We start from the raw sequence: 25,980 nt of genomic DNA, 5'->3' as shown, positions 1-25,980 counted from the left end.
TAGGTAGTCTCTGGGAATTCATTTGGTCGCATCTGGCATTCGCCAATCGCGCTTGGCACGTTCGACGTCAGCCTCCCCGGGTTCGACGAGAAGCTCGCGGACCGGCCGTCCAAATCCGGCTTTGGCCGTTCGGCCCTTGGAATTGTGGAATGAATCTGCTCCAATAGACGGCTCCATGTGCTGGTGTTAGCGACAAGCCATGGCATCCCTCAGTAAGTGTGAGCCTCATTGATTTAGGAGTTGAAGAGTTTATGACACCTCATTCTTTGTTACCATTGATGGGTTACATGATTACATCTCCCGGTTCCGTCAGCAGCTGCCTACCCGGTCGAGCCAGGTTTCGCTTTACCATGTCCTTGTTCCTCCGGGTGCTTCGGCTCTTTTATTCTCAGCGGCTTGACATGAGTCTTACCACGATGGAACCCAGCTCTCTTTTTGGCTTGCGTGAACTTCACCTCCCAACCGCTTCAACTTCACGTTACTCGCGGTTCGCAGGTACCATCCCGTACTAATAATGCAATTCTTACCCCTAGTGCACAAGGCTCGGAAGGTTTGCCCACCATAAGCCACACATGCTACTGCTGAAACTTGAACTCGCTAGCTAATACACGAGATATAGCCCAAGTTCGATGTCCATATCAAGGAAAGCATTGCAAACGGACCATTCTTGACTTCCAAGACTAACCCCACGTCAGATCTCGGATCTGAACAATGTGCCCCTCGTTTCAGGAGGGTCCTTCGTCAAGTGGCATCTCCCCCACAGTATACACGGAGAACACCGGGGACGGACCCAGAAATGCCCCATATTAAACCACCGGGTTGAGTACCACTACTCCAAGATCATCTCCGTGCGGATTGCCATCGACCGCAACGGCAACCTCTCCGAGTGTCCTATCGAGTTTGAGGTGCTACAGGAATTCAGTAGCGGGAACGGCAACTCAAGCAGCCGAGACGAGAAGATCACGCTCGGCACTGTTCGTCTCAACCTCAGCGAGTATGTGGAAGAGAGCGAGGGGATATTACGCGATGGTGGCGTCGCAACGGCCATCAAGGAAGCTTCTATTCCTTCGGGCCACCGGCGCAAACACACTCCCCAGAGCATCAACACCACAGCCGAAGCACAGGACACAAGCCCAGGATCGCACGCCTCCGAAGCCGAAGAGGAAACCCGGATAGCAGAGGTCCAGGACGGCGTGGTGCGACGATATCTCATGCAGGACAGTAAGATCAACTCCACGCTGAGGATCAGCATCCTAATGGTCCAGGTCGACGGCGAGCGCAACTACGTCGCCCCGGCTCCCAAGACTGCCGCCGTGTTTGGCAGCATCGCCGGATTCGTAGCAAGCGACGTGTTTGAGCCTGTCGATACCGGGCCCAAGACGCCAGGCCATGTCCCATCTTCCCTCACCGGCAAATCCCGGGACGTCTTCGAGCTTCAAGACATGTACCGCCGTGCTCTCGCCGCTAGCTGGGCAAGCCAACCAGGCGAGCTACCCGCTGACCAGTGTATCGAGGACATCTTCGCGGGGGGCGAAGGCTTCGCATCGCCCACAACCTCCCACCACGTACGCGGACAGTCCCGACAGCACCACCACCACGCCGGATTTGCAGGACACGACAGGCCCGGCGCGGCTAACATTGGGAGAAGTTCTCCTCTCGATGTCAGACACGACCCTCGAGGGGACGACAACAGTGGCTCCGTTTCAGACGACGAAGAAGAAGAAAGCGGCGACGTCATGGGCACCATCCGGCCGCGCGACGTGGCCCGCCTATCCCGGCGCCTCCACCACCATCACCACTTCCGCGAGCACAGCGTTGCGAGCGATCGGACCGTGGTTGTAGATCGGGATTGGGATCCGTACCGGGATCGGGATCGGGATCTGGACCGCGAGTCGAGCCGCAGCATCGGCCTCTTTCCCAGTGCGTCACATCGCGACCTGCTGCAGGCGCTCCACCACGCCCACCCTCACAGTCACAGGCGGGAGGAGAGCAGGGCTACGGCCGTTGGGGGTGAAGGCGGGCTGCGGAGCCGGAGTGACAGTCTGGCCAGCCTCGCTACCACGGTCGGGAGCGAGCGGGACAACCGGGGTAGAGACAGCGGTTTCAAGCGGGCGAGGGAGGTGGATGAGTTCGAAGTGCGGGAGGACTTGGTCGCGTGGAGTATTCCTGGTGCTCAGTTATAATTTCCCATTTTATTTTTGTGTTTCAACGAGGAGTTTGTGGTGCATAGAAGGGGCTGGGCGGGCTCATAGATTTCAATGTTCTGGGAGGTTAGCTTATATATTTTGCTATTCGACAGGTTGAGGGTTAGTCCAGGCGTATTGTGTTTAGCTCATACACAGATGGATATGCACATGACATGGTCCTGATCTAGGAGAGGGAAAGACGAATCTCAAGCCGGTGTATGTCTGTTATGCATTTGTGAAGTGCCGGAGTGGAAATTAAAAGAGAGGGAAAGATATAGAGGGGGAAGAATGGTAGTTGATCACGGAGTGGAGCCTTGGATCTGTAATAAAAGGGGTTGGCTCCGGCAACAGTCTGGGGAAATACCCTTTTTCAACCAGACGCAACCGGAATTCCTTTGTCCTGGCATTCTTCAGTAGTGCCAGAGCCACTCCTAAGGTGGAAAATTCCCTGTGCTGTCGTCTTCCCTGTGCTGTCGTCTTCCCTTCGCGAGGATTGACTCGTTCTGCTGCTCTTCCCCGTCAAATCAACGAAAGCCGGTAGGATTCGCTCCGAGATGTACACGAAGTAGGTACAGCATAGACCAGAGAGGATCAACGACAACAACGAGGCTACCGTTTCATGGACATACATAAATGCCTGCAGTATCTACCCAGCCCTTTTTAGATGCCGCCCAAATCCTCTCTACCCAGGCCGCAGATCACTCGCATTCTATACCTACATGCCGCCCATGTCTAAGAATTAAGGCTTCATCCCAATCCCTCCCCCTCAAGCACTCAACGTCCCACGAACGCCGCCCTTTCCACCAACCTCTCTTGTTGTCACAATGACGGAGAGGTCTGCATTGACATTGATGGTAACCTCGACCTTGCCGCCCTTCTTGACTCCGCGGATGGCGGCCTCGGCAAGGGTGGACCCAATCTTCCAGACCTTTTCCCGTTTCTCCTCCTCCTCTTCGTCCTCGTCGTCCGAAAAATCGCTGGCGTCACCGTCGGCCTCATCCTCGTCGGCATCCTCCACCTTGGCCGCCTTGGAGTCCCCGTTCTCCTTGACCTTGGGCTCGGGCTTGGTCACCTTGATGTGCGTGTTGCCCTCGACAACCTTGACGAGGACGTCGCCGCCATCCTTGGGCGCGGCCACGTGGACTGTCCTGCGCGCGGGGACGGCCGTCTCGGGCGGTACGATGGGGACGAAAACCTCCTCACCGGACTCCGACAGCGAGATGACGCCGATCGCATTGGTGATGTGCGGTACCGTTGTGACGGCCGCGTGCGTGGACTGCTCGATGTCCTCGGCCTCGTACTCCTGGATCAAACTGGCCTGGAGCGCGGCGCCACGGGCCTGGAGCTCAGACGGGTTAATGGCCGTCGGCTCGGTCGAGGGCGCCAATATCCTCGTGCTTTGGGGGAATATGTAGCGGAAGTTTCCAGCGATACGAGGGGTGTGCGCGGTGCCCCCTGACAGGATCACCTCGTCCACGTCGAGCACGTCCAAGCCGGCCTTCTTGATGGCCGACTCGACCAGTCGGTTGAACCCTTCAAAGACGGTTCTCGCAATGGTTTCGTACCGCAGGCGGTTGATAGTGCTGGCAAAATCGAGCCCATTGATCAAGCTCTCGACGCTAAAGCTCGCGTTGCTGCCCAAGCTCAGCGCCTTCTTGGTCGACTCGGCTTCGAGCCGCAACTTGGCCAAGCTCCTGGGGTTCTCGCGCGGATCCCCGGCTCCTGGGTGCTTCTTGATGAACTCCTTGGCAAAATGGTCTATGAGTACCTTGTCAAGGGCAAAGCCGGCGAACTCGTAGTCGTGGACTGTTGCGAGGATGGTGTACATGCCGCCACGGCTGGCGACAACGGCAACGTCGGATCTTGTGCCGCCTAGGTCTGCAACTACAACAATCTTGTCCTCGATCTGAGCCTCGGGGCGCGCGTCATAAGCGAGCACCGCAGCAACAGGCTCACTGATGAGCTGCATGACCTCAAGGTCCGCTGCCGCCGCTGCTGCGATCAGGGCAGCTTTTTGCTTGTCGTTGAAGTTGGTGGGAATGGTGATAACGGCCGACGTGACTTTCTTCCCTAGATACTCGGAGGCGGCACCCACGAGGCGGCGCAAGTAACGGGTGGCAACTTCGGAGACGGTTAATGTTGACGTCTCGGCTTCCTCGCCCTCCTTGTCCTTGATGGTGAATGAGACGGTGTCGTCGGTTTCTTGGGGATGGGCAGAGGCATGGTTGTGGGTAGGATCTATCAACTTGAATCTAGACGCCGTCAGCGCATCGATCGGAGTAGACGACGGCATCAAGTCTCACTCTTTCCCCAGAAAGTCACGGAAATAGGCGACTGTGTTCTTGGGATTCCTGACGAGGAAGTTCTTGGCCTGCTGGCCGTAGTACTCGTCGCCATCGACGTATGACAGAATAGTGGGAATCTGACGGTCTGGAAGGTTTGTTAGCAAAAGGTGCAGCAGGCGAGCGGACCGCACTCGTTCTCACCTCCATCCTCGTTCGCGATGACCTCAGCCTTGTCGTCGACCGTGTAAGCGATGGAGCTGTTGGAGTTGCCGAAAGTGATGCCAATCACGGTTCGGTCGCCCGGCGTAGGGCCAGGTTTGGAGGCCCCGTTGTCGCTCATCTTAAAGGACTGCTGTGGTATGTAGAGTGCTGGACTTGCTCTCGAGTGTGACCGAAGGTATAAATGGGTGGCTCAAAGTCCAAAACTCGGCGGTGGTGGGGGACCCAAAATTTCCCAGTCGAAAAAATTTGGGCCTTTGCATCCCTGCTCGTTGCTGCCCCGCCAGCCTTACTTGAGGATGTACCTCTGGTAATTTACCGTACTACATACGAACGTTAAGGGTATCGAACTATGTTGTAGTATGTATGTACATACTTCGTACAAGTACATACCTGCTTCTAAGCTGCCTCATCCAGAGTCTCAGACCAGCTCCCCAAATCTAGGTAACCTACCCACAATCAAGCTCAAATGCATCGGGATTCTGGACTTAGACTAAGACATAAAAAGCTACAACTCATTGCGGACATGTTCTTGTAAGCATTGACAATTCCTCAGACACGTATACATGTACTGTAAAGTACCTACCTCAATAGTATAACAGTATCCTTTACGGTACTTACTGTAATACACCTAGCACACCTGCAGACCGCCAAGCGAGCCCCGCTGACGTTTCTCCTTGAGCAGCCGCAAACAAGGCTGAAACTACAACCACAACCATCACCACCACAAGCCCTACCCAAAAGTTCACCATCACCATCATGACGACAACAACCGGCCGCCCCTTCGTCCTGCCAGGCGAAACCGTCGACCCGTCCCTCGTTCCGACGCACAAGAAACACCCTCTCCGACTTGGGCCCGGCTTGCGACACATCCCGCCAAGCGACATCATCCCTACCGTAGCCGGGCAGCTGGTGACAAACCCGGTCAAAAACTCCATATGGGTCGAATACAATTCCCAGCGGGTAAGCTCTTCTCTCAAGGAAACCCCTTTTCATCCCTAGTCATGTTTGCTCTGTTGTGCCCGGATTACCGCACCCACTCTCACTAACACAATGTCCCACGACAACAGTACATCCCACAACCAGGCGACCTGGTAATCGCACAAATCGTCCGCTCCACGCAGGACGCCTACCTAGCCTCACTATCGCCCTACACAGCATCCGCTACGCTCCCGCAGCTCTCATTTGAAGGCGCCACCAAAAAGACCCGCCCCATGCTCTCCCCAGGATCCCTCGTATACGCGCGCGTGTCGCTCGCCAACAAGCACATGGACCCCGAATTGGAATGCGTCAGCAGCGCGACAGGCAAAAGCGACGGGCTCGGCCCTTTGACGGCAACGGCAGGTACAGGTACGGGAACCGTGTTTGACGTGTCGCTCGGGTTTGCGCGGCGGCTTCTGATGGCGCGGAGTCGCGAGGAGGGCCGCGTGGCTGTGCTCGAGATGCTCGGCGGGGAGGAAGGGGGCGGGCTGGCGTTTGAGACGGCTGTCGGGCGCAACGGCAAGGTGTGGGTGGGCAGCGAGAGCGTCAAGACGGTTATTATTGTGGGCAGGGCGCTGCAAGAGACGGACCGGGGCGGGCTGGGGATTGAGGAGCAGAGGCGGTTGGTGAAGAGATTAATTAGGGAGATGAGGTGATATGAGAGTGAACGAAAGAAAGAAGCATCGATGCGCTGGGAAAGCGAGACACGATGTGACGGCCAAGACGAGGTGTCATACATACACTAAGCCGACACGCCGCCGTTACTCTGGGCAGTCATAGCGGGCTGTGCTGTTCCGTCACTCTCATCTCGATTCGCCGAGGATCAGCGATATACCACAACAGTAGAGGCGCGGCCAGAGTTTGCAGGATACCCTTGCATTCGAGACCGCCCATTCCGGCCCCTTGGAGCCCGTACCGCAGCAATCGAGAGCTTCCGAAGCTCCGGTCACAAGAATCTATGTACACGCATACAAGCAGGCATGCTCAACGCTGCAGAAATGCCTTAACCCAGCTCTCCGTTTTCCGCGGACGTGGCCAAACTCCGGAATAATCAATCGTCCTTCCATAAAGTGTGGATCTCCCCTACTGCTCGGGGTATTCCCAACGCCGGGGCGGCACCTGTAAAGCGATGCTTATCGCGTGGGCACGGCTTGCCGCCTTGGGTCGGCTCATTGCAGCATTGGCCGCATGAACGAATGAATCTCTGGGTCCGAGGCCAGAGGATCACCTTTCCGTGGAAGGATAGCTAATCCGTAGCTTCCTCTAATTCGAAGCCCGGTTCTCAACCGCACCAGATGCGTCAAGGCTGAAATGCGTATCCTTTGGGGTTGGTCTGAGCCGCAATTGCTAGCTCAATTCGAATGAAACATGATACTAACCGGCCTGCCGGAGATAGCGACTGTCATGTCCCGCCCATGGCCTCGTCAATGTAATCTGTAGCAGCCCCCAAGTCGGGAGATAATTGGTGCTTATTCTGCATGTGCCGCCGCAAATTGTCCTTGCGGGGGAAGGATTTCCCGCCCTGTCTTGAGTACGGGCAGCCCCGCTCGGTACAATAGAACTTGCGTGTCTTGTTGTGCTTGTCATTGATGTGGCGATCCAGGTGTGTCTTGGTACCGAAACGCATCGTGCAGCCCGGCTGAGGGCACTCATGGCGCCGCTCGTGGTAGCGCCTGTGGTGACTACAACTATCCGTTAGCCGTATACCGAGCAGGTACCAGAAAGAGTCCACATACTTCAACTTATGTATCTGGTCAAACACACGATGGCATTGATCACAAGCGAACGTCCTGCCTGGGGACTGCCCCGGTAATGGCGAAGGTGTTGGCGAGGGTCCCCGCGAGGGTCCCGACGATATACCCGGTGATAGTCCAGGCGACGGCCCCCTCGACGGTCCTGACCATTGACCTGGCGATAGCCCTGGCGACGGTGCCAGTTGGCTATGGTATACTGCATCAAGATCGGTGGGTGGGGAGGGAGACGCGGTGTAAGATGTCAGCCTCGTGTCAGGTGTGCTCTGCGCCGAGGGGCCAGTTGAAGGCGGTGGTGTCGCATATTGTCCAGTCGTCGTCAATATGGTGGGGTTGTAGTACTCAGCCGGCTCGACATGGAGCTGTGCTTCAAAGTCCAAGGCTGGCTGGTATGGTGATTGATAAGGCGATTGATATTGAGCTTGATAGTTCGGCTCCAGATCCTGGCTGGGGATAACGTAGGAGGGTTCATTCACAGGCACAGGCATCGGCACCGGGACAGGCAGGTCAGGTTCGGCGGGAGGTTGCGGCGGAGGATTTTGGATCATACGCATTTCGTGTTCCAGCATCCACGCGCTTTCGGCAGGGTTGGTTGGCTTCATCATCTCCATGGGATTACCGCTTGGGCCAATGGTGTATTGCAGAGGAGGACTAGGGATATCGTTAACAATAGTTGGAGGGGGGAGGCTGTCGGTACGCTGCAGCGGGCCAAGCGGTTTCTGGCCGAGTGCGAATGTGCTTTGTCTGCTAAATGACCTCGTGGGCGCCTTGGCTGTGATGGTTTTGTCACTGTCCTGCGAAATAGCGTCCCCTGTAACCGGTCCTGCTGTCATAAAGGGTGCACTTTGGTCAATGGGAGAGACGGGGCTGATTGGCACCGAAGCTGTGGCATGTGTTGGTGGAAGAGTATTGAAAGACGTTGGGACTGTCGCAAGTCGCTGAGAAGCGTCAGTCCCCAGAGTCGGGTCGTTATAGTAATCCCAGGCCAAGCCAACAGTGTTGGGATCGATCTCGAGGCCGGACGGAGTAAGCTCGGTCTGGGCGAGTAGCTCGTTGGTTACGATGGAGGGCGAACGCGCTCTGTCAGTAGCGTCGGAGGTAGAGCGCTTGCTGTCGCGGCGCTGCTGTGATGAATGTCGGCGGTGGATGAGACTCCGGATGGAGTCTGTGACTTTGGAATGTTGACGATGCGGAGTGGGCTCAAAGGACTCGGGCTCCTCTGTAATGCCGACTGAGGTTATGTGGGTGAGCTCACGGCTAGGCGGCCCATAGGACTCGGTAAAGCTCAATTCTCGGGGGCTTTCGCGGCCTACAGTCCCCCTGGACCCGCGATGCGATTTAAAGGAGGCCTCGGTGGGTAATTGCGCCGGAGCAGACGCCGCCACAGGGGAAGCTGCCTGGCTGTCGACGTGGGCTAAGCCGAGTGACGAGTTAGCCCTAGAAACCGGCGAGAGGGACGAGGTTGGCGAGGGAAGACCCTGCTGAGGAGCGACGCCTTGCGGGACGGTTGCGGGTTGAGGTTGGTGGTCAGGTGAGGCCGGTTGAGGATGGTCGAGGGCAATACCATTTTCAAGGCCGGACCCTGAGCATCTCTTGGAGGACTTGTCGTCCAGGTCTTGAGCAGGGAAAATGGGGCCTCCGGGGCTCTGCCCCATCTCGGCCAGGGTGGGCTCGTCATAACGGGAAAGCCATCGGCGTCTGGCGCGGACAATGAAAGGGAAGAGACAGATCGCAATGATCACGACACCGACGATTGACCCGATCACAGCCCCAGCAATGGCGCCAGGGGACAGAGGAGTCGATCTGGCAGCGAGCACTGAGCGGGCGAGCGGCCTCGCAGCCATGGCTGCAGAGTGCCTTTGCTGCAGCTGCTGCAGCATGAATCAATCGAAAACTCAACAGCAGCGGTAGTTGATTAGGAGGAAGGAGGAATTTGGATTGTGTAGGGAAAAACGGCTGTCGTATCAACCGTGGTCGGCGTTCGCGACGCGGGCAGGGGAGCTGCCAGCCACGAAAGCGATGGGAGTGTGCGGTGTGAGTGAGTGTGGAGGGCGAGGCTGTGCAGGACCCTGCTGCCCTGCTGTTATTCGCTCCGCGGCGGAGCCGAGAAAACCAGGAGCGAAATCCGGTCCCTGCAAAGCTGAGAAGCGGCCCGTGGTGAGGCCTTCGAGTCCCGGGCTATGCAACGGCTCTGAGTGTTGTGGTTGATGAAGTCATGGCGAACAGTAACATGGATGAGGTGTCGCGATGAAGCGAAGCGGGATGGAAGAGGCCCAAGGTGAGGAAACAGGGCAGAGTAGCCTAACAATAATCGAAGAAGCTCAGCTCAACCTGGCCGCCCTGCAAGGATGCAGAGGGCCCGGGCCTCTGAATTGAAAACCGTTCAGCCTCACTTGGCAGCATACACGGCATATTATTCAACGTGTGTACAGTAACATTAGCGAGCGAGAAGAGCCTTAACTCGGTGCGGTGTGCTTGTGGTGTCACTGGTGTGTGGAGGTAGGTAGGTGGTCGAGGTGGTGAAGGACGGGCGAGATCGAGCAACTGAAGGGTTGTGGCAGGAGACAACGATTGTCACTGGGCAGAATCGGCTACCTCCCCCGGCCAGGCCCACCTTCGCTTGCCAACCCCACCGCTAATGTAATGTCATCTTGTCCCGAACCCCGCCATGAACTTTAGGGCCCACTTCATCCAATCTTCAAAGTTCAAACATGGAGGAGGTAACGCTACCATACTCCGTACAACACGCTTCTCAGACCACTGCCGATCGATATCGATTCATTCTCTTGATGGAAAGGTCGAGAGCTAGTGACTACCGATACCTGGCACTTTGCATCAGATTGCCGCAGAAGCAGGTGACTCGGGAGAGCAACAGGCATCCTGGCTGCAGGGGTATCAGCTAAATGGTCGAGATGAACAATACGTGTAAATTTTGTCTTCGAGAACGCTTCTCCCCCTCCACAGCCCGCCACGCACTACACTACTAGCCTCTAGGCCCCCAAACGGCCACACCCGCCACCAGGCCCTACCGAACCAGTGGATGCTATCCAATCAATGACAAGCAGATAGGCGCACTTGCGACTGTTGGTTCCGGCTCTGACCAGAGCTACTCTGCATCTTGAAGAGCGTTGTTTGTACGAATTGGCTAACTAACTTGGGCCTTTGGCTTTCCTCAGCGTGGTGCCCTCGAGGCAGCTCTAGCATGCAGCCCCCGCCGTCGTCGTGCAGATTCCTAGACAGGTTTGTTCCCAGGCGATACGGTATGTCGGCAACCTATCTAGGTACTGTAGGCTGCTTGTACGGAGTATCTGATGTCGGCATATGTGCTTGCTTCTCGATATATGGCATCGGGTAGGGCAAAGAGCTTCGGCGAGATCAGTTACCAATGGTACTTGATGCACTGTATGCACATGCATTTCAGTTCATACACTACCTACCTTCGCTGTCATCCAAACAGCTGGAGGTATGTATCTGCACCGCCGGTATCCTACGCACGCATCAGCACGGCATGCTCAACCGAGTCTCCCGGGAATCTGGATCGAAGCGCCGACCCAATTTATTAGCCAAGGCGTGTCTGATGCCGAAACCAACCGGTGGCAACCGTACCAGCTCACAAAGCTACCAATATACCATCATCACCACCTCTTAGGCTACATTTCCCGACAAATGTAGCTCACAAAGCATGGCCGGTCTCTGCGGTGAGGTCCTCGACGGCCGCAAGCGTGGGGGCCGAGTCTTCCTGTTCCTGCCTCCTATCCCAAGCAACCAAATACTGTCTACTTCGTACCTGTGGGCCAGGACGGAACTCGGAACCACGGCCAGGTCCGGCTCCCGGCGAATCGGAGGCTCAATGACACCGAGTGGATCCCGGACAATAAGAGATATCAAAGCTCTTGAACCCCGTTCATGAGGAGATCATGACGCAGGCTCTAGGCTTACAAAGTAGCCGCACACATGCAGCCACATATCATCGAGCCACCAAAGGTGTGATACATATCGGTCCAATCGCGGGGTCAATGACCAATCAGTCGCCCTGCTCCGAGAAAGATGACGCTATACTGCAAAGTAAAGGCGGGACGACATGGCCGCGCGTTCCGGCGGATCCCCATGAGGTAGGATGACAGCTTGATATTCTCCGTACATATGTGTCTGTCTTTTCAGACGCTACTAGACATCTTCGTTGGCGTTGTGCTCCTCCAACAAAATTGTGCAAACCACTGCTGTATTATACAGAAGAGCACGACATCATGAGGCAGGCCATACTGTTGTTTGCTGCTACCGCAGCTGGCTTCGTTACCCCTCGTGCGGCCGAAAGCCAACAAGTTCCAATTGTTCACAAAGGTGCAGCTCAGGGTGCAGTCCAATCCTGGTGGGATGCCCTCCCGGATGCGAGCGATCTTCTTTCGGCGGTCGAAGGGCGCATAACCGAGAGCGTCCACCGCGTTGATAGCATCTTGCGCCGGCCCTTTGGCAGTGACCACAGCGAAGGGGAAGAAGATAATGATGACGACGACGAACACTCCCACCCACCTCACCATGGACACCACCCGCCCCGCGGCGACCCGGACAAGACCATTTACGAACTAATCAAGGAAAGCAAGCACACCACCAAGTTTGCCAAGCTCATCGAGGACTACGACGAGATCAAGCAGCTGCTGCAAGACACAAAGCACAACCATACCTTGCTGGTCCCAACTGACCGCGCCTTTCGCCGTATCCCTCGCCACCACAAAGGCAAGCATGGCCATGACGGTGACGATAACAACGACGACGATGGTGACGACCACAAACCGCCCAAGGAATTCGTCCTGGCCCTGCTGAAATACCACCTCCTCCCCGGCCTACACTCGTGGCGCGACATACTGTCAGCGCAGACCCTCCCCACGGAGCTACAACCCGCGGGCCTGGGCGGCAGCGACAAGCACCCGCAGCGGCTGCGCGTGAGCGCCACGCCGCTTCTGCACCGGGTGACCTTCAACTTCCACGCGCGGCTGCTGGCGGGCGACTTTGTCGCCAAGAACGGCCTCGTCCACGCCGTCGACGCCTTCCTCCTCCCGCCCCCCGGCCAGGCGACCCTGGTGCGCCTCCTGCCGGGGACCTTTAGCACTTTCGCGCTGGCGCTGGAGAGGACGGGGCTCGTGGACGAGCTGGAGGCTTCCAAGGGCGGGAGTGACAGGGTCGGGGGCACCCTCTTTGCACCCACCAACCACGCATGGGCTATGCTTGGGCCTAGGGCGAACGCTTTCTTGTTCTCGGAATGGGGGCGCAAGTATCTCAAGGCGCTCGTCAAGTACCATATTGTTGTCAACGAGACGCTGTATTCGGACGCGTTCTATCGACCTGATGATGATGGTGAGGAAGATGATGAAGGGGTGGCTGACTACCGCCATGTGGACCTCCCGACGCTGCTGGATGACAAGCCGGTTAGTGTGGACATAAAGACGTGGAGGGGGTTTGTGTCGATCGTGGTGAATGGGTTCGTGAGGGTGGTGGTCAGGGACGGGGTGGCGAATGACGGGGTCATTCAAGTTGTGGGCAAGGTGCTGATTCCGCCGCGCCAGCATGACGGCGACGGGCATCATGTCAATGATGAGGATATCAGCGTGGAGGAGTTGAAGGGTAGGCTGGAGCCGTATCTGGAGACGGAATCTGGGGCATATCAGGAGGGTATGGGGGATCTGTAAGAAGGCAACCCCATTCAAGGGTTGGCTTGAGTTGGGGAAAACTTCCCCCTATACCACTCGTTAGTAAAAAGAGGTTATTCGTGCCCTGCTGTCATCCATCTTTCTCATTCCCGGGTTTGTTGACTACCCCCTGAAAGCATCCACAACCCTCCCGTCCCCAACCTCATCAACATCCACAGCAGCCCACCTCTGCTCTCTGCTCCTCCTCGAGCCCAACGCGCCATTTTCCTCAGCCTCAAGCCTCTCGTACACCCCGATCTCATCCAGTAGCACCTCCACCACCCAAACTTGGGATACAAACCCAGACCCCACACCGGCGGCAGCAGCAGCGGCGTCTTCCTTCGTTCTTGGCACACGCGTACAGAGTAGGTGCAGATCCAGCATTTGCGCAAAGACTTGCCCAAACAACGGTCTGTTTCGCTGTCTAGGTTGTTGCTGTTGCCCAGGCAAATGAGCAGCCGCTTGTTGTGCCGCTGTGGGTTCGAAGATTGAGCTGAGCGTCGGCTCTGTGCGCTTCATAACTTGCCGCAACGGCTCGCCTATTGTGGTGGCTGTGTCGGTGGCAGTGACAGCATCGTCGTGGAAGGCCTGAGAGAACGGGGATGTCGTGGAGTTGAGGAGTATGATCAAGGGGTCGTTGTAGGCGGGAGAACGGCTGAGGAAATGCAGGTGGGATGAGAGGAGGAGCGCAGTGTCGTGTGCGGTTGGCTTGTCGCAGGAGGCGAAGAGGACAGAGAGGATCGAGGAAATGTTTGTGATGAGGATAATGTCCGGGAGGGCGGATCGAGGAAAGTCATCATGCCAGGCACCACTCTCGTTTGGCTCCTGAGGGAGAGGTGATTCTGTAGGGTGGAAGCCGACTTTGCCTTCGGTGTCTTGAACTTCGGTCCGCTGCCGGGTCCGTTGCCCGGATTCCGGGGCGTCCATTTCGGGTTCGGGTTTCCTGTCTTGAGTAGCAGAAGCTTGCGGCACTTCCGTACCGGCTGCTTGAGCAGCTGTCTCCAGCTCACGGAGAGCATCCCAGAGCCCTTTGATATTGAATACGGTGGTAATGAAGATCCTCTCAAGGCACCCCTTGATTTTCTGTTTGCCGCCTCCTGGATCCTTTAGCTGACTGGCTAGCACCTTCTGCAACTTCAACAACACCACGGTCCTTGGCAGTGTAGTGATGATCAATGCTTTGCCGGGTCCCTTGGCTAGCATACGGGCGATGGTTTGAAGACCGATCTGTCTCTCATGTCAGCCCCAACCAAAGACAGAAGGAGCACATGGTCGCCCACTATCCACTCTTCAGCAGAGAGGAAGAGAGGCAAAATAAACGAGAACTTACAGACAGCCCTAGTTCTTCCTCCTCGGCGCTCAGCCCAACGACGGACCCCCGCTCAAACCCTCCGAGCAAGACGTAATCGTCGAGTTCATTGCACCCAGTCATCAAATTGCCCTTCCTTCGGAGGCGTGCCTTCCTAGCGAGCTCCTGATCAAGAAGTACCGAGGCGGAGAGTGGCTGTAGTTGGGATTGGGAGACCTCTAGGATGGCCGAGGGCAGGTGTGCCCGGGAGTCTTTCATGTGCTCCATACTTGCTCGTGATGAGGCAAGAAACCGTCGGAAAGACTGTCATCTGGTTGAATATTGTGGAATACTACTGTAAATGTGTAACCGGTGCACCCTGTTGGCGTTGGTAGAAAAAACATTGTGTCGTCAACAGAAATGTAGGTGGTTGAAAAGAAACATTGCACCGGCTGAAAATGTGCTCCAAATTAGCTGGCTGTTTCACTGCTGAATACGGCTCGTGTCTCAGTTAATTGAAGTCCATTCTGCCTTCAGTGGTGATTTCGTGGTGTTGAATTTTCTCAGGAACGTTGCCGCAGTCCTAAGGGATGTATGTGGCCAAGCAGTAACTCCTAAGTTACCTAGGTAGGTGCCTACCTAGGTTTTAGTACAACGCTATTTTCTGCTTGTTGGCACGATCAACCCTCTCAAGGTTCCAGGTTGACTCATGAGTAGGCAGAATCTTTGCACACTGCTTACTACCTTATATGGTCGTTTCGAAGCTGACTTTTACAATCCGGAACTTGACTTCGCAAGTGAGCGCGGAAACGGTGTCTTCAACACAAAATAGTTGGTGGCCAAGGAGACCGCAGCAGTAACCGAGAGGGGAGGTCTGATAGGAAAGCAGCGTCAAAAACGGCGCTTCGGCAACGAAACGTCAATCAAGCGACACGGACTCACACGAACAATAAGAAAAGGTAGATCCTGTCACTGTAGCATCTCAAACCTCGCTCCATCATCCCACAAGAGCGATCAGATCATTCAACTCACCCTCGGTTTCATCGCTGGAACCAGCAACCGTTTAGTCAGCCCCTGAGCCCCAGGGCTTACACTGCTATGAGATTTGAGTATGTACAGCACCGTATGTAAGCTCTACTACCTGCTTGCATCACCAACTCCTGGGTCAGCTTATTACTACTTGAGTGATTGGTCGAGCAAGGCAATGCACCGCTACACAGCGGAAAGTCATGTAGATAGGGACAGGAGGACACCTAGGCTAGACGCGCTACTCACTCACATCGCTCACACATCAGTCAAGGCCGTTTTGTCTTACCAAAACACAGCGCTTCGCCTAACTAACTTGTCTGTCTTTCTGTCTGTCTGCCTGTTTACAAGACAGACCCAAAGCCATTCCGTCTTCCGTAATGGACAAAAGGGGATCGGCCAACAACGTAAGTATGTATAGGTACAAAACCCGTAGAAAAAGGATACGTTGACAATTTCCACTGCCCGCTGCCTTACAACACAGACCATGTGATGGACTCAAGGAGAGAGAGAGGAAGAGAAGAAAAAAAGAACGGATTATAGGAAGGGATAGAACTACCTAGCTAGCATATCTTGACTCCTTGTCAACGCATCACATTAATTTGATCACTGAGATCAGGTACGTCGCCTCAAAAGCGTGAAAAATAGATGGATGGGGGAGTAAAACAAGACGAGAGGTGACTGCGCTGTAGCCCATGTCATTCCTTCGCCATGGGAGCAGAGCATACAACACGAGCACGGCGAAGACTCAACCGCCAACCAGATTGCGGCATCCCCAAATTAGTCTGTGCCTGCAGAGGGTATCGAGTCGAGAGATGGACCGGAGGACAGGATGATGTGGGGGTACCAGCCATGCAGACCGCCGGCCCGGGTCAAGCAGCCTTCGCAAGAGGTGCTTAAAACAGTCTCCCTTAAATTCGCCAGCGACGTTTCTAAACCGCTGTTCCAGGGGCTGCGGCGGCATTTGTGTCACCGCCACCCGAAGGCCCCGATCGCTGACGCCGTCCACCTTTCAAACTCTTCATACGGCCCAGAATACCGGTGGGCTTGGGCTGCGTACCGTCGCTCGGCGTCCCATCCGCTGTCGACCTGCGCTCCAGGCCGAATCCGCCGCGAGGGCTCGTAGGTGTCGCCTTGTCCCCATTCGAATCCATCTTGCGTACTGTGAAGCCCTCTTCGCCCCCCTTATCCGAGGCAAATTCGCTGAAGAAGGGGTTGCGTTCCGGGTTCGCAGAGGACGCGGTAGCCGAGGCCGGCCCACTCTCCGAAGGCGACCTTCGGGATCCGAAACCTATCTCAGGGTTGGTCAATCTACCCGATGGCTGGAACTCGCGCTGTCCGCGGTTCATGTTGCGAATGCGCTGGGCGAGCGACTTCTTGCGTTGGAGACCCTCACTCATGACCTCGGCGGCCCGCTCTTCCTCACGCTTCTGGATCGCCGCCCGTGGTGCTGGTGTCCCTTCCAGAAATGTGGACGTGCCCAGACCAAGTGACTGGTCGCCGTGCAGCGTTTCGCCACGACTAAGGGGATCAAACACTGGCATTTCCTTCTTCCCCTTGGCAACCTTAGACCACTCCTTGAAGGCCTCGTCTTCTCCTTGTCCTAAGAAGGTTGCATGATCGGGACGGGTGTTGAGCGGCCCTGACCCACCCAGCGTGTTGTTCAGCGAGCCCTCTGGGAAGGCCTGCATAGGAGCACGCCTGCTACCTTGTCTGTTTCGGTGGGGATTAAGCGCGTCAAAGGGCCCGTCGTGATGGAAAACTGTAAAAGTGGGTCAGAGAGGCTTGATTTATGTCGGAAGGGGAAGAGCCTACTTCCTGTCCCATAGATGCTCGTCGCATCAAGCTGGTCAATGATGTCAAGCCGACGGCTGGGTTTCCCCTTCTCACGGTGACGACGCTCGCGCTCACGTCGCCTCAAATCGCGCTGCTTTCTCTCCTCTTCGGTCATAATCCTTTCCGAGTCCATGATGGAGGATTCCGAGTTCCTGCGCGGGCGTCTCTCCTGGCGTCTCTGAGGAGAACGGGGGGGACCTAAGGGACCCGAGATGTCGCTGTTCCCTTGCATTCTCCGGGCGCGGAGGGCCTCCTCCTGCGAGCGAGTCGGCCGGTGATTTGGCGGCGGGCCTCTGCGGCCGGGGGGCGGCATATTCTCACGCCCAGGAGGCGGTGGGGCACTGCGCCCTGTCGGTGGTGCCTTCGCCGCATCTGGCTTCGGCGGCGTATCTGAAAACGTCTTCGAATCCTCGAGCGTCAGAGAACCCTGTGGAGAGTGGTCAGCCTTGATCACGGATTCTGATGGGAGTCAAGCACGGGCTTATCATGTATTGATGCGGCGCGAACAAACTGGGATGCAACATACAAATATGTCCTCAGCCGTGAGCGATGGCCTCTTCTCAAGCGACATGGTTTCGGAGGCGGATCGGATATTCGACAAACTCGACCTGTTGGCGATGGCAGGGTCAAGAAACGGGTTGCGCGAAACGGGTCGGGGAGGCGGGTCGGCGAAGGGAGAGACCGGGCTTGGAAGAGCGGGCGATGCGGCGCGGTTGCGGAAGGGGTTGTTTGAGTTTAGGTTCAAAAGCAAGCCAGCAGACTGCTGATCTAAATGTCCTCCGAGGTAGCGAGCGCCCCCAGCAAGTTAGTGATATGCCGAGCAAGGAACAGCAGGTTGGGCAAGCGGCAGCATGCATGCGATGACGACGGTGATTGCGAGATGAAACAGCAATCTCCTCTCATGACACAACATGCTTAATGGCTGGGGAAAGCCGACGGGAACGAAATGCCTAGCCACAAATGCAGCCCCATATAAAGCCCGAGAAAACTGGGAAAGTGGGAAGGGTAGGTAGGAATCTCTGCCCCCCGGTTCTGTTCACCTCTGCCACCACTGGAGTGCGATACGGCAGACTGCGCATCTGATAGGATGATAAAGGGTGTAGCACGATTCTGACGGAGACTTACCTTGCTGCTCTGGTTGGGTAGCGGCCATGGCAGGCAGACGCGCGAGCAAATGCTGAATTAGGTGCCGGTGGTTTGGCTCCTGGAGAGTTGAGTGTTGTTTCTGGCCTTACTTTAGCCTGGAGTGCAGCGTGCCCCGTGCTACCGTGTCAAAATGTCTTGGACTGAATTCCTCCGGCCGGGGCTGGCGTCATACCAGTGGGGATCAGGAGCGTTACTCAGGCAGGACAGCGGGTCGCTCCCGCTTGTCGTTCGTGCACTTGTTGCAAAGCACAGATCTGTCCGCCGGCGACAAATTGACGATTTCGGGATGGACTCTGAGCCCTCTCGATGATCGATACGGTTTTGGCCCCTCTTTTCGACGTTCGTGCCGTCTGGCTGGCGACGGAACTCTCAGCGATGAGATGTTGCGACGGTTATGTGCCGGGGAGCCGTGAAGAATGCTTTCCACCGCTTTTGCACGGTCGCTTTCGGAAGTCACCTCTCAGTTCTGCCCTGGTCCTGCAATCTGCGTTGTGTCAGTTCGGCAGAAGGCACCGCTGCTATTCTCCACTGCGCCTACCACTCTGACCTGGAGTCGCCCGGTATGTTAGTCGCTGCTGCGATGCGACGGGATGTTGCGATCGGCTTGGATTTTGCTTTGTTTGATCCAGCCCCGCAATGTGAAAACACTGAGCGATTCCAGTTCGTTGTTGAGGTGGGTTTTCAGGAGGCCGTGGCAGAGTCGACGTGCTCAAGTTATAGGTCCAACTGTGCAGCGTTGGAGAGATCAGATCAACTACCCTAACGTATCCTTTGCGATCGTAGACCGAGGCCACGTCTTTAATAAATGGGCTCGCTCGAAGAGGACAATTTTCGTTGACTGGCAAGAGAGACGGCAATTGGGTGGCTACTCTAGTGGACCCCTGGAGATCGGGAGCGCGATCCCGAATATTGCAGCGGTGTGCGGTGCCTGAAGCACCTTTCCTGGTTCGCAGAGGGCAACGACGGAAGTCGGACGCCGGAAGAGTGTGTTTCGCCTAACAACAGGCTCGGTCAACAGATTGGTATTACTGGACGTTGCAACACTCGACTTCAATGACGAAAAGAAGAGAAAAAGAGACAGCTGGCAGTGAACAGCTGAGAAGTTGCCGGCGTTCTGCTCAGGGGGCAAAATACCGCTAGCGTCAAAGCTCCCAGAGTCTTCGGGTGGTCACCCGGACAAGTTAAGGTAACAAGATGCAAGTCATGGACCAACTCTCGGCAGCCCGGGGTGGGCAAACATGGCCAACGCCAGCTCTCTACTGTGTAGGCTTGTAGAACTGCATGTGTAGGTACTGTACGGAGTACAGTGACCGGCTTCAATGACCACGAACAATGCCTACCTAATAATCTGGCCCTGTCTCCTCCTTTAATCAGTCCCTTCCAATACTGTGCCTTGATGAACCATCAACTACAAAGTACATATGTCGGTTTGGGTCTCCTTCCACGTTACCGGTACATACGGATGTATCATGTATGTAGCGTGAGGCTATTCATACTATGTGCCTTACAGGTTCAGTCCAGCCACGCTACACTAATGAAATGCAAGGGTTGCCAACAATGGAGTGAATAGTTCAGGCACGGTTCTTACCGTGACGGAGGTGCCTCCGCGCAACCCGCTTGCCTTGTCATCACAGCGCATCTTTTGCTCGGCCGCGGACGATGGAAAGAGCGGGCAGGCAACTGCTGAGACGAGCCCCGAGAAGACAATGTCTTGACCAGACTGTGTCTCCTGGAAATCTTGACCACAGCAACTTACCGAAAACCGGCTATCAGAGAAGCATGCCGCGCCATCCTGTCACCCTGTGGTTCACTGCTACGCAGCAAGGTGCGAGCAACATCGTATTCCGGATGCCAATTGCCGAGTTCGGCGAAGTGGGTAGGGCTAGCGATTCCATTGAGCTGCTTGTTCTTGGTGATATACGCCAGGTCTTATCTCTGGGTTTCTGCCAGGCGCGCGCGGTGAAGAGGGAAATGACGGCCGAGCGATACGTGATATCCTTGTAACTGAATAATCTGAACGATGGTTCCACGAAAAGGCCTCTCCCTCCTGAAAGGAGACCAGGGCTCCCTATCATGAAGTTGCGCTATTACCAGAAACTCAAACCTCGGCAGATAACGCAAATCACCAAAGACGGGACAAAGAAACGAAGTCCCAACAAGTGTTGGACCCTGAGGATGCAACCTACGCTAGGAAAAGCGCCCCTGAAGCCTTGCCAAGCCAGGGACCAGGGGCCATGTTCACCAGCCGCATAAAGGGGGGATCAACGCCCCGCAGCCTCTTTCCAGGGGCCCTTTTGTGGGGTTCACGTGATGGATGGAAATTGCGATGGAGTTCAGGTTACATAGGTACGGAGTACTGTACCTGATGTTCGTGGTCAAGCTCAGAACAAGGACAACATTGGGAACCTGAACAGTTGCGTTCATGTTGGCATATTGACTTTCTCAACCTGCAGTCTTAGCACTAACGCTCGTAGCAGGACATCTTCTTCATCTGTGATCCCACCTCTAGCCTCTTTGAATTCAGGATGCGGCTTCTTCTGTCTCAGGGGATGACTTTTGGCTCGTGCTGCAGGACAACCGCTGTCCGGAGGTAGTTGGTCCAACAAAACGGAACCAAGGGGAAGTTACTCCCCGTGTAAGGTGTATAGCTCACATGCAGACAACGAGACGGAATCTTTGTACATGAGTTGGCCAGCTTCTTGCAACGGCCACGGTACCTTACCTAGCCAGTAAGTTCTGAAATTGCAACCTTGCATGTCCTCTCGCTAGTACTATCTTGTGCCAGTATGTTCGGACGCTGTGTGGCCGGGCCCACCTGTAATAGACAACGTGGAAGTTAGTACTGAACCCCCACCAGCACCGTTGAATCCTGGGCTGCATATTGAAACAGGGCAAAGTGTTCCCATACGCTCGGGAGGTCTCAGGAGCAGTGGAGGAGCTCTAGGTAGGTCGGATCAGAGGGACGGATCTGTGGAGACAGGGGCATACCCCTAAATAGTCATATATCTACAACTTCGCTTTTGACTTTCTCATTTTCTCAAACTTATACAACAACACTCTCCTCTCATACTTGCACCCGGCCTTCGGGCCACTTTCCGGTAGTCTTAGCCCTCTAATCAGGGCAATACCTATCTCTGGCATATGTTCTCTGAGTGATACGAGTTCTAGTTCATGTTCAGAGTCACAGGTCAAAGGTCATAGGTCATAGGTCTATAGTATGGTTCAGCTCTAAGTTCCGAGGTTCGTTTCCTCCCCCTATTGTTGTTGTGTGTGTGGTTTGGTGTGTGAGTTCGCACCATTTCAATATAACTCACTCTGTTTCCCGAAAGAGTATGACGTCGGCAGGTACCTAGTGATGAGACGAATGTTGATCCTGCCAAAGATGTCAGGCTTCCGTCAAGGTTGCCACCCTTGAATCAAGAGTCATCTTTCCTTCACATCATACTAGAACGGATCAGGTTACCAGAGCCACCAAGTAGCTCAAGCCCCAGTCGGCGGCGACGTCTCTTCCAGAGCACAAGCTCCAGGTCAGGCATTTTACAAGTACAGGGAGTCAATGTCAAGAAGGTAGGTAGATAGGCTCCAGGCTGGGGAAGCCAGCGGACAGCTCGACCGTCGGAGTAGTATTGCCAAGCAGTAGTCGATGGCCACCTAGCGGACGCCTCATCACCATGGGTACTACAGTGGCCCTACGTACTACTGGCAGCGAATGTGATACCGGCTTCGGGGAAACGGCCTCCATGGAGGTTGGCAAGGGATCGTGATGGCAGGCTACCCGCATCTCGAATACCTTTGTCAGCATGCTCGGTCTCGCACAGATTGGCCAGGCCCTCCAGCTCCTCCAGCTTGTCAGTGACGTTTTGCTCGTGGTGTGGTGGCGTCGTGAAAGACTCAGCTTCAGCACAGGTGCTCAGACGTTAAATAATCTCGGAACCAATAGGCGCAAGCTGGGCGGTAAGGCTTGCACGGGTAACTCACGCCAACGGTACATGGATTACCAAGCCTTCGTGGGTGGAAAACCAGCGCTGGTAAGCTGGCATTGCTACGCAGGTACGCTAGAAGGAGCTCAACAAAGTCTGACCTAAGGAGCCCAAACTGGCAGGGCCTCTCGATGCTCAGAGACTCCAGGTTTGGTGCCTGGCGATGTGCAGGAGCCTGTTGTCTGGTGCTTGTGAATGTTGCCTATCTAGGTACCTGAGCGGGCTCGAACTGGCGACCTCTTGACGAGAAAGGGGAAGGAGCGAAGTGAAACACCGTGAAACACCGCTCAGTAACTCTCCAATGCACCACTCCGGGGAGGGGGGTTAATTATTGGGCGCTGGACAAAGTATATAGCGGACGGGCAGCGCATGTGAGCAGTCCTACAATGATTCCGTCTGAAAGGAAGCCTACCTAGCCTGGGTACATTGCTGGAATTAACCGGCTCAACCTCATACAAGGACAGGATCTTCATGCCATGGGGACAGGTATGGGCATTCGGGGATTCTTAGACTCCATAGCAGTCAACAACGACAATGACAGGTTGGACCTGAGACTTGTTAAGTCAACGGCAAGCCAATCGTATACGTACCCGTGACTGTATCCAGGTCCTTAGAAGAGCTTCAATACCATTGCTTCAAGTTGACAACTACTCTTGTTTTGCAGAGATACCTAATTGTCAAGTTCTCGGGGACATGCCAGGGCAATGACTTGCATTGTATGGATAGGATAGTATCTCTAGGCTTTCTGATTTGTCGTCACTCACGAGTATATAAGGTAAGGTACCTAAGTGAACGACTACATGATGTACCTCTAGCCTCTACATGTCTGACGGACATTGCGAACGCCACGGTATGAAAAGGGATCTGAACTCCCCCAGAAGATTGCCTCTTGTGTCTGCCGAAGGACAAGGCAGTGAGTAAGCTGATAGAGCATCTAGATGGCTCGACTACGGGATCGATGACACGAATGAGTGGGCAAACCCGTCAGATGTTGTTTGTGTGGTCACTGGAACCTCGGTGAGGCCGAGAGTTCATAGCAACATATATCAACCTGCCTTTCAGCCCGAGCAGGCTACCATTGAGAACAGCTCTATCTCAGCAACAAGCAGTAATACCAGTCCAACCCCTATGGTGTCTCTGGAACATAGGGTAGAAGAATGGTCCCTGAAGCTGGTGAGTAGGTAGACGGGAATGAGGCCTTCCTCCCAGTCCGCGATCCAAGGTTAAGGTCGAGTGAGTGGCCGACGCCCTAATATTGGTTGAGAGCCAATAACTAACGTGGCTGACCTATAATGGAGAGGTGATACTAGGCTGTGGGTTGTGTAACCAAGCTCGATCGGCTCGTCGCTTTATGGCGCGCTGTGATCAAAGGAAAGAAGTGCACCTGATCGTACCTTCGCAGAACTGCAGCAGAGCGAGACGGTCCAGTCCCTACCTTATGCTTTTGGAGCTATTTTCAGCTTATTACCTGGTAGTCAGTTGGTTAGTGCCAGGGCTGATGAACGCCGTTGGCAACCCTACAGGTTGTGCCACACGACCAACACTTGCAATTCGAATTCGGACTGAAAAGCTCACTATCGAGGATCGACAAGCCGCCCGAGTGTCCGATCAGCCCGTCAACTTGAGTGCTCCAAGGCACAGTAGTGTCAAATAGCCGGGTATGTGCTGCTGTAGAATCTTGAACCTGTGGCCCTGTATCCATGGCATCATATGGCTTGTGGCGCGCGACCCATGTGCGGCCGCGAACCCACGGAGGACTCGGAAGTGGGAAGTTGAGGCTTGCACAGGGCGCAGGCAGGGGTGCACGACAAGCCAGGTACTTACGCAGGACATACGTGTGTACTCCAGCTTGGTGTATAAGTCGGCTGGGAACCAAGGTGCTTCGATTAGTGTATGTATGTAGATATGGAATCATCACCTTGATCTGGATTCTGGATCCGAATGATACTGGTAATGCCTTTTTGCGAGCCACATCGAGAGCCTTCCTGCAGATCAGCATCGTCCACAGTACGGAGACCATATAATACATACAGTATGGATGTCACGGAGTATCCAGAGTCCAGACATGAACCCATTGAAATTTCTATAGTTATTCCTTTCAGCTGGAGGTTCAGGCTCAATGACCACCTCTGATGTTAATGCGTCTCCGGGATTGACTGTCTGCTTCTTGTGCCTGCATTGACTGCAATTTGCTTTCTCGATTATGCCATCGAGAACTAAGGCGTTTGCGGCTTGATTACCCTTTGTAGACGCCATGTCCGCTAAATATTACGGCAATATTACGGGCACGGTGCCAGCGGTAAGACCACTCCCGCCCTTTCAAAGCCTGCCGCGCATGGCTGGACGGGCGTGACGCTGTAAGCGCTTAAACACTACCAGCGAACGTCTCCAGGCGCTTTTGATAGGCGGCATTCGATCAAAAAGCATTTCCTAAGTTATGACAAATGTTTGACCCGCACTGTCGGGTCCTCAGATCAGCTAAGCAACCTCATGGATGTCCCGTCGAACCTTCTCTGGGCCAGAACGTCCAGGCCTAGCGCGCATTCCGGCATCTCTGTTTTGGCAGGCTGCGAAGCCCAGCAGACAGACGGGACGAGGACGCACAAGGTTTACAGTTGGGCTATCCGATCAAAACTGGCGCGGGTTGCTGATCGGGAACTCGAAGCAGGTTGTTTGAGCTGTCGGAAGCGCATGGCGAGTTCCGTTGCGTGACTGCCCAAAACCAGAGGCCTGCCAAGAACCTGAATGTTACGAGGCCCTCGGAGTAGCATGAGCCTCGTGACGGTGCCTTTACCTGATCATCAGGATACGTGTGTCCTTATCCTGCTTACTTGTTAAATGATCAAGCATACAAATGTATTGGACCTAGGTACTCCCAAGGCAGCTGCAAACTGGTGCGCTGGCACGGCTGGTCTGGCCAGGACCGATGGGACCGCGTTGGCCAGAGGCAAGTGAGGGGGCTGAAATCGACAACAGCCCAGCAGCAGCTTCATTTGCCCTGCCAGCCGGATTGGGCATCATCTGGCTGACTGTGGGCACTGGGCAAAGGGCTCCCTAGGTCCACAGCGCGATGCCTCGCTTGTCAAATTCGCCTGAGCCCTGGACGTTGTTGCCGTCCGGCGGCGTTTCCGCACTGTACAATTTGATGCTGGTCGAGCAAAGGGCGCACTGTGGAGAGTTCAATCAAGTTCAAAGTCGTGGCCAGGGCAAGCCCAGTCAGCGACGTCTTCGCAGGGGGGGAACAACTGTCCGCTGTGGCCAGCTTGGGACCTCAAAGCCTCCCCAAATCGCCTTCACCCAATTTCTCCTCCTCTCCTGCCCTTTCCACTACCCCAAGCCCACACGCTGCTCCTTCTCCCGATCGAGAGCACAAAAATCCCCTTTGACGGTAAGATTAAAACCTTTTCCTCGTTCTAGCTCCTCCGATTGCAGTATTCTAATTATCTAATTTCCCACGCAGACCATTTCTGGCGAGCGATTCTCGTTCTTGTCGCCACCCTCTCGAGCCAAACGCACAAATTCTCCCTTCCCTTCGCCGACATTTGTACCGACTGCAGAGTCGAGTACGACCAGTTCCCTCATCGCTCGAGTCTGAAAA

General features: G+C 55.2%; 10 protein-coding genes across 10 annotated transcripts; 5 read left to right on the top strand and 5 right to left on the bottom strand.

The window, feature by feature from the left end:
• Positions 1 to 199: 199 nt before the first annotated feature.
• Positions 200 to 2,183, top strand: N656DRAFT_793507 (uncharacterized protein; the record flags this gene model as incomplete). Its single annotated transcript, XM_064817177.1, has 4 exons — positions 200 to 212; positions 534 to 550; positions 620 to 631; positions 696 to 2,183. 4 exons carry the CDS (start codon positions 200 to 202, stop codon positions 2,181 to 2,183), a joined length of 1,530 nt encoding a protein of 509 aa, XP_064674533.1.
• Positions 2,184 to 2,622: 439 nt separating this feature from the next.
• On the bottom strand, positions 2,623 to 4,939 carry N656DRAFT_721084 (putative heat shock protein). The gene is made up of 3 exons (XM_064812482.1): positions 4,673 to 4,939; positions 4,490 to 4,616; positions 2,623 to 4,438 (listed from the first exon to the last, which is right to left on the bottom strand). Exons 1-3 carry the CDS (start codon positions 4,809 to 4,811, stop codon positions 2,953 to 2,955), a joined length of 1,752 nt encoding a protein of 583 aa, XP_064674532.1. The 5' UTR covers positions 4,812 to 4,939; the 3' UTR covers positions 2,623 to 2,952.
• Positions 4,940 to 5,363: 424 nt separating this feature from the next.
• N656DRAFT_840706 (uncharacterized protein) lies at positions 5,364 to 6,327 on the top strand (the record flags this gene model as incomplete). Its single annotated transcript, XM_064818960.1, has 2 exons — positions 5,364 to 5,653; positions 5,761 to 6,327. The coding sequence occupies exons 1-2, from the start codon at positions 5,450 to 5,452 to the stop codon at positions 6,325 to 6,327; spliced, it is 771 nt and encodes a 256-aa protein (XP_064674531.1). The 5' UTR covers positions 5,364 to 5,449.
• Positions 6,328 to 7,073: 746 nt separating this feature from the next.
• N656DRAFT_700339 (uncharacterized protein) lies at positions 7,074 to 9,302 on the bottom strand (the record flags this gene model as incomplete). The annotated part of the gene is made up of 2 exons (XM_064810862.1): positions 7,074 to 7,353; positions 7,408 to 9,302. The coding sequence occupies 2 exons, from the start codon at positions 9,300 to 9,302 to the stop codon at positions 7,074 to 7,076; spliced, it is 2,175 nt and encodes a 724-aa protein (XP_064674530.1).
• An 812-nt stretch (positions 9,303 to 10,114) lies between these two features.
• N656DRAFT_772955 (uncharacterized protein) lies at positions 10,115 to 10,764 on the top strand. Its single transcript, XM_064813969.1, has one exon. It carries the CDS (start codon positions 10,134 to 10,136, stop codon positions 10,323 to 10,325), a length of 192 nt encoding a protein of 63 aa, XP_064674529.1. The 5' UTR covers positions 10,115 to 10,133; the 3' UTR covers positions 10,326 to 10,764.
• A 905-nt stretch (positions 10,765 to 11,669) lies between these two features.
• On the top strand, positions 11,670 to 13,106 carry N656DRAFT_793503 (Fasciclin-domain-containing protein; the record flags this gene model as incomplete). The annotated part of the gene is made up of 1 exon (XM_064817176.1): positions 11,670 to 13,106. The coding sequence occupies one exon, from the start codon at positions 11,670 to 11,672 to the stop codon at positions 13,104 to 13,106; it is 1,437 nt and encodes a 478-aa protein (XP_064674528.1).
• Positions 13,107 to 13,167: 61 nt separating this feature from the next.
• On the bottom strand, positions 13,168 to 15,148 carry N656DRAFT_2633 (uncharacterized protein). The gene is made up of 3 exons (XM_064809046.1): positions 15,139 to 15,148; positions 14,437 to 15,029; positions 13,168 to 14,333 (listed from the first exon to the last, which is right to left on the bottom strand). The coding sequence occupies exons 2-3, from the start codon at positions 14,680 to 14,682 to the stop codon at positions 13,230 to 13,232; spliced, it is 1,350 nt and encodes a 449-aa protein (XP_064674527.1). The 5' UTR covers positions 14,683 to 15,029; positions 15,139 to 15,148; the 3' UTR covers positions 13,168 to 13,229.
• A 1,204-nt stretch (positions 15,149 to 16,352) lies between these two features.
• Positions 16,353 to 18,409, bottom strand: N656DRAFT_793501 (Pal1-domain-containing protein; the record flags this gene model as incomplete). The annotated part of the gene is made up of 4 exons (XM_064817175.1): positions 16,353 to 17,182; positions 17,236 to 17,683; positions 17,783 to 18,024; positions 18,382 to 18,409. The coding sequence occupies 4 exons, from the start codon at positions 18,407 to 18,409 to the stop codon at positions 16,353 to 16,355; spliced, it is 1,548 nt and encodes a 515-aa protein (XP_064674526.1).
• Positions 18,410 to 24,752: 6,343 nt separating this feature from the next.
• On the bottom strand, positions 24,753 to 25,772 carry N656DRAFT_772948 (uncharacterized protein). The gene has a single exon (XM_064813967.1). The coding sequence runs from the start codon at positions 25,373 to 25,375 to the stop codon at positions 25,217 to 25,219; it is 159 nt and encodes a 52-aa protein (XP_064674524.1). The 5' UTR covers positions 25,376 to 25,772; the 3' UTR covers positions 24,753 to 25,216.
• On the top strand, positions 24,803 to 25,172 carry N656DRAFT_772949 (uncharacterized protein). The gene has a single exon (XM_064813968.1). The coding sequence runs from the start codon at positions 24,873 to 24,875 to the stop codon at positions 25,092 to 25,094; it is 222 nt and encodes a 73-aa protein (XP_064674525.1). The 5' UTR covers positions 24,803 to 24,872; the 3' UTR covers positions 25,095 to 25,172.
• Positions 25,773 to 25,980: the final 208 nt, after the last annotated feature.

Source organism: Canariomyces notabilis (genome assembly GCF_033297395.1).
Source record: "Canariomyces notabilis strain CBS 508.74 unplaced genomic scaffold N656scaffold_1, whole genome shotgun sequence".
Lineage (NCBI taxonomy): Eukaryota > Fungi > Ascomycota > Sordariomycetes > Sordariales > Chaetomiaceae > Canariomyces > Canariomyces notabilis.
Note: the sequence above shows the minus strand (reverse complement) of the source record. Positions and strands in the feature narration are given on the sequence as shown.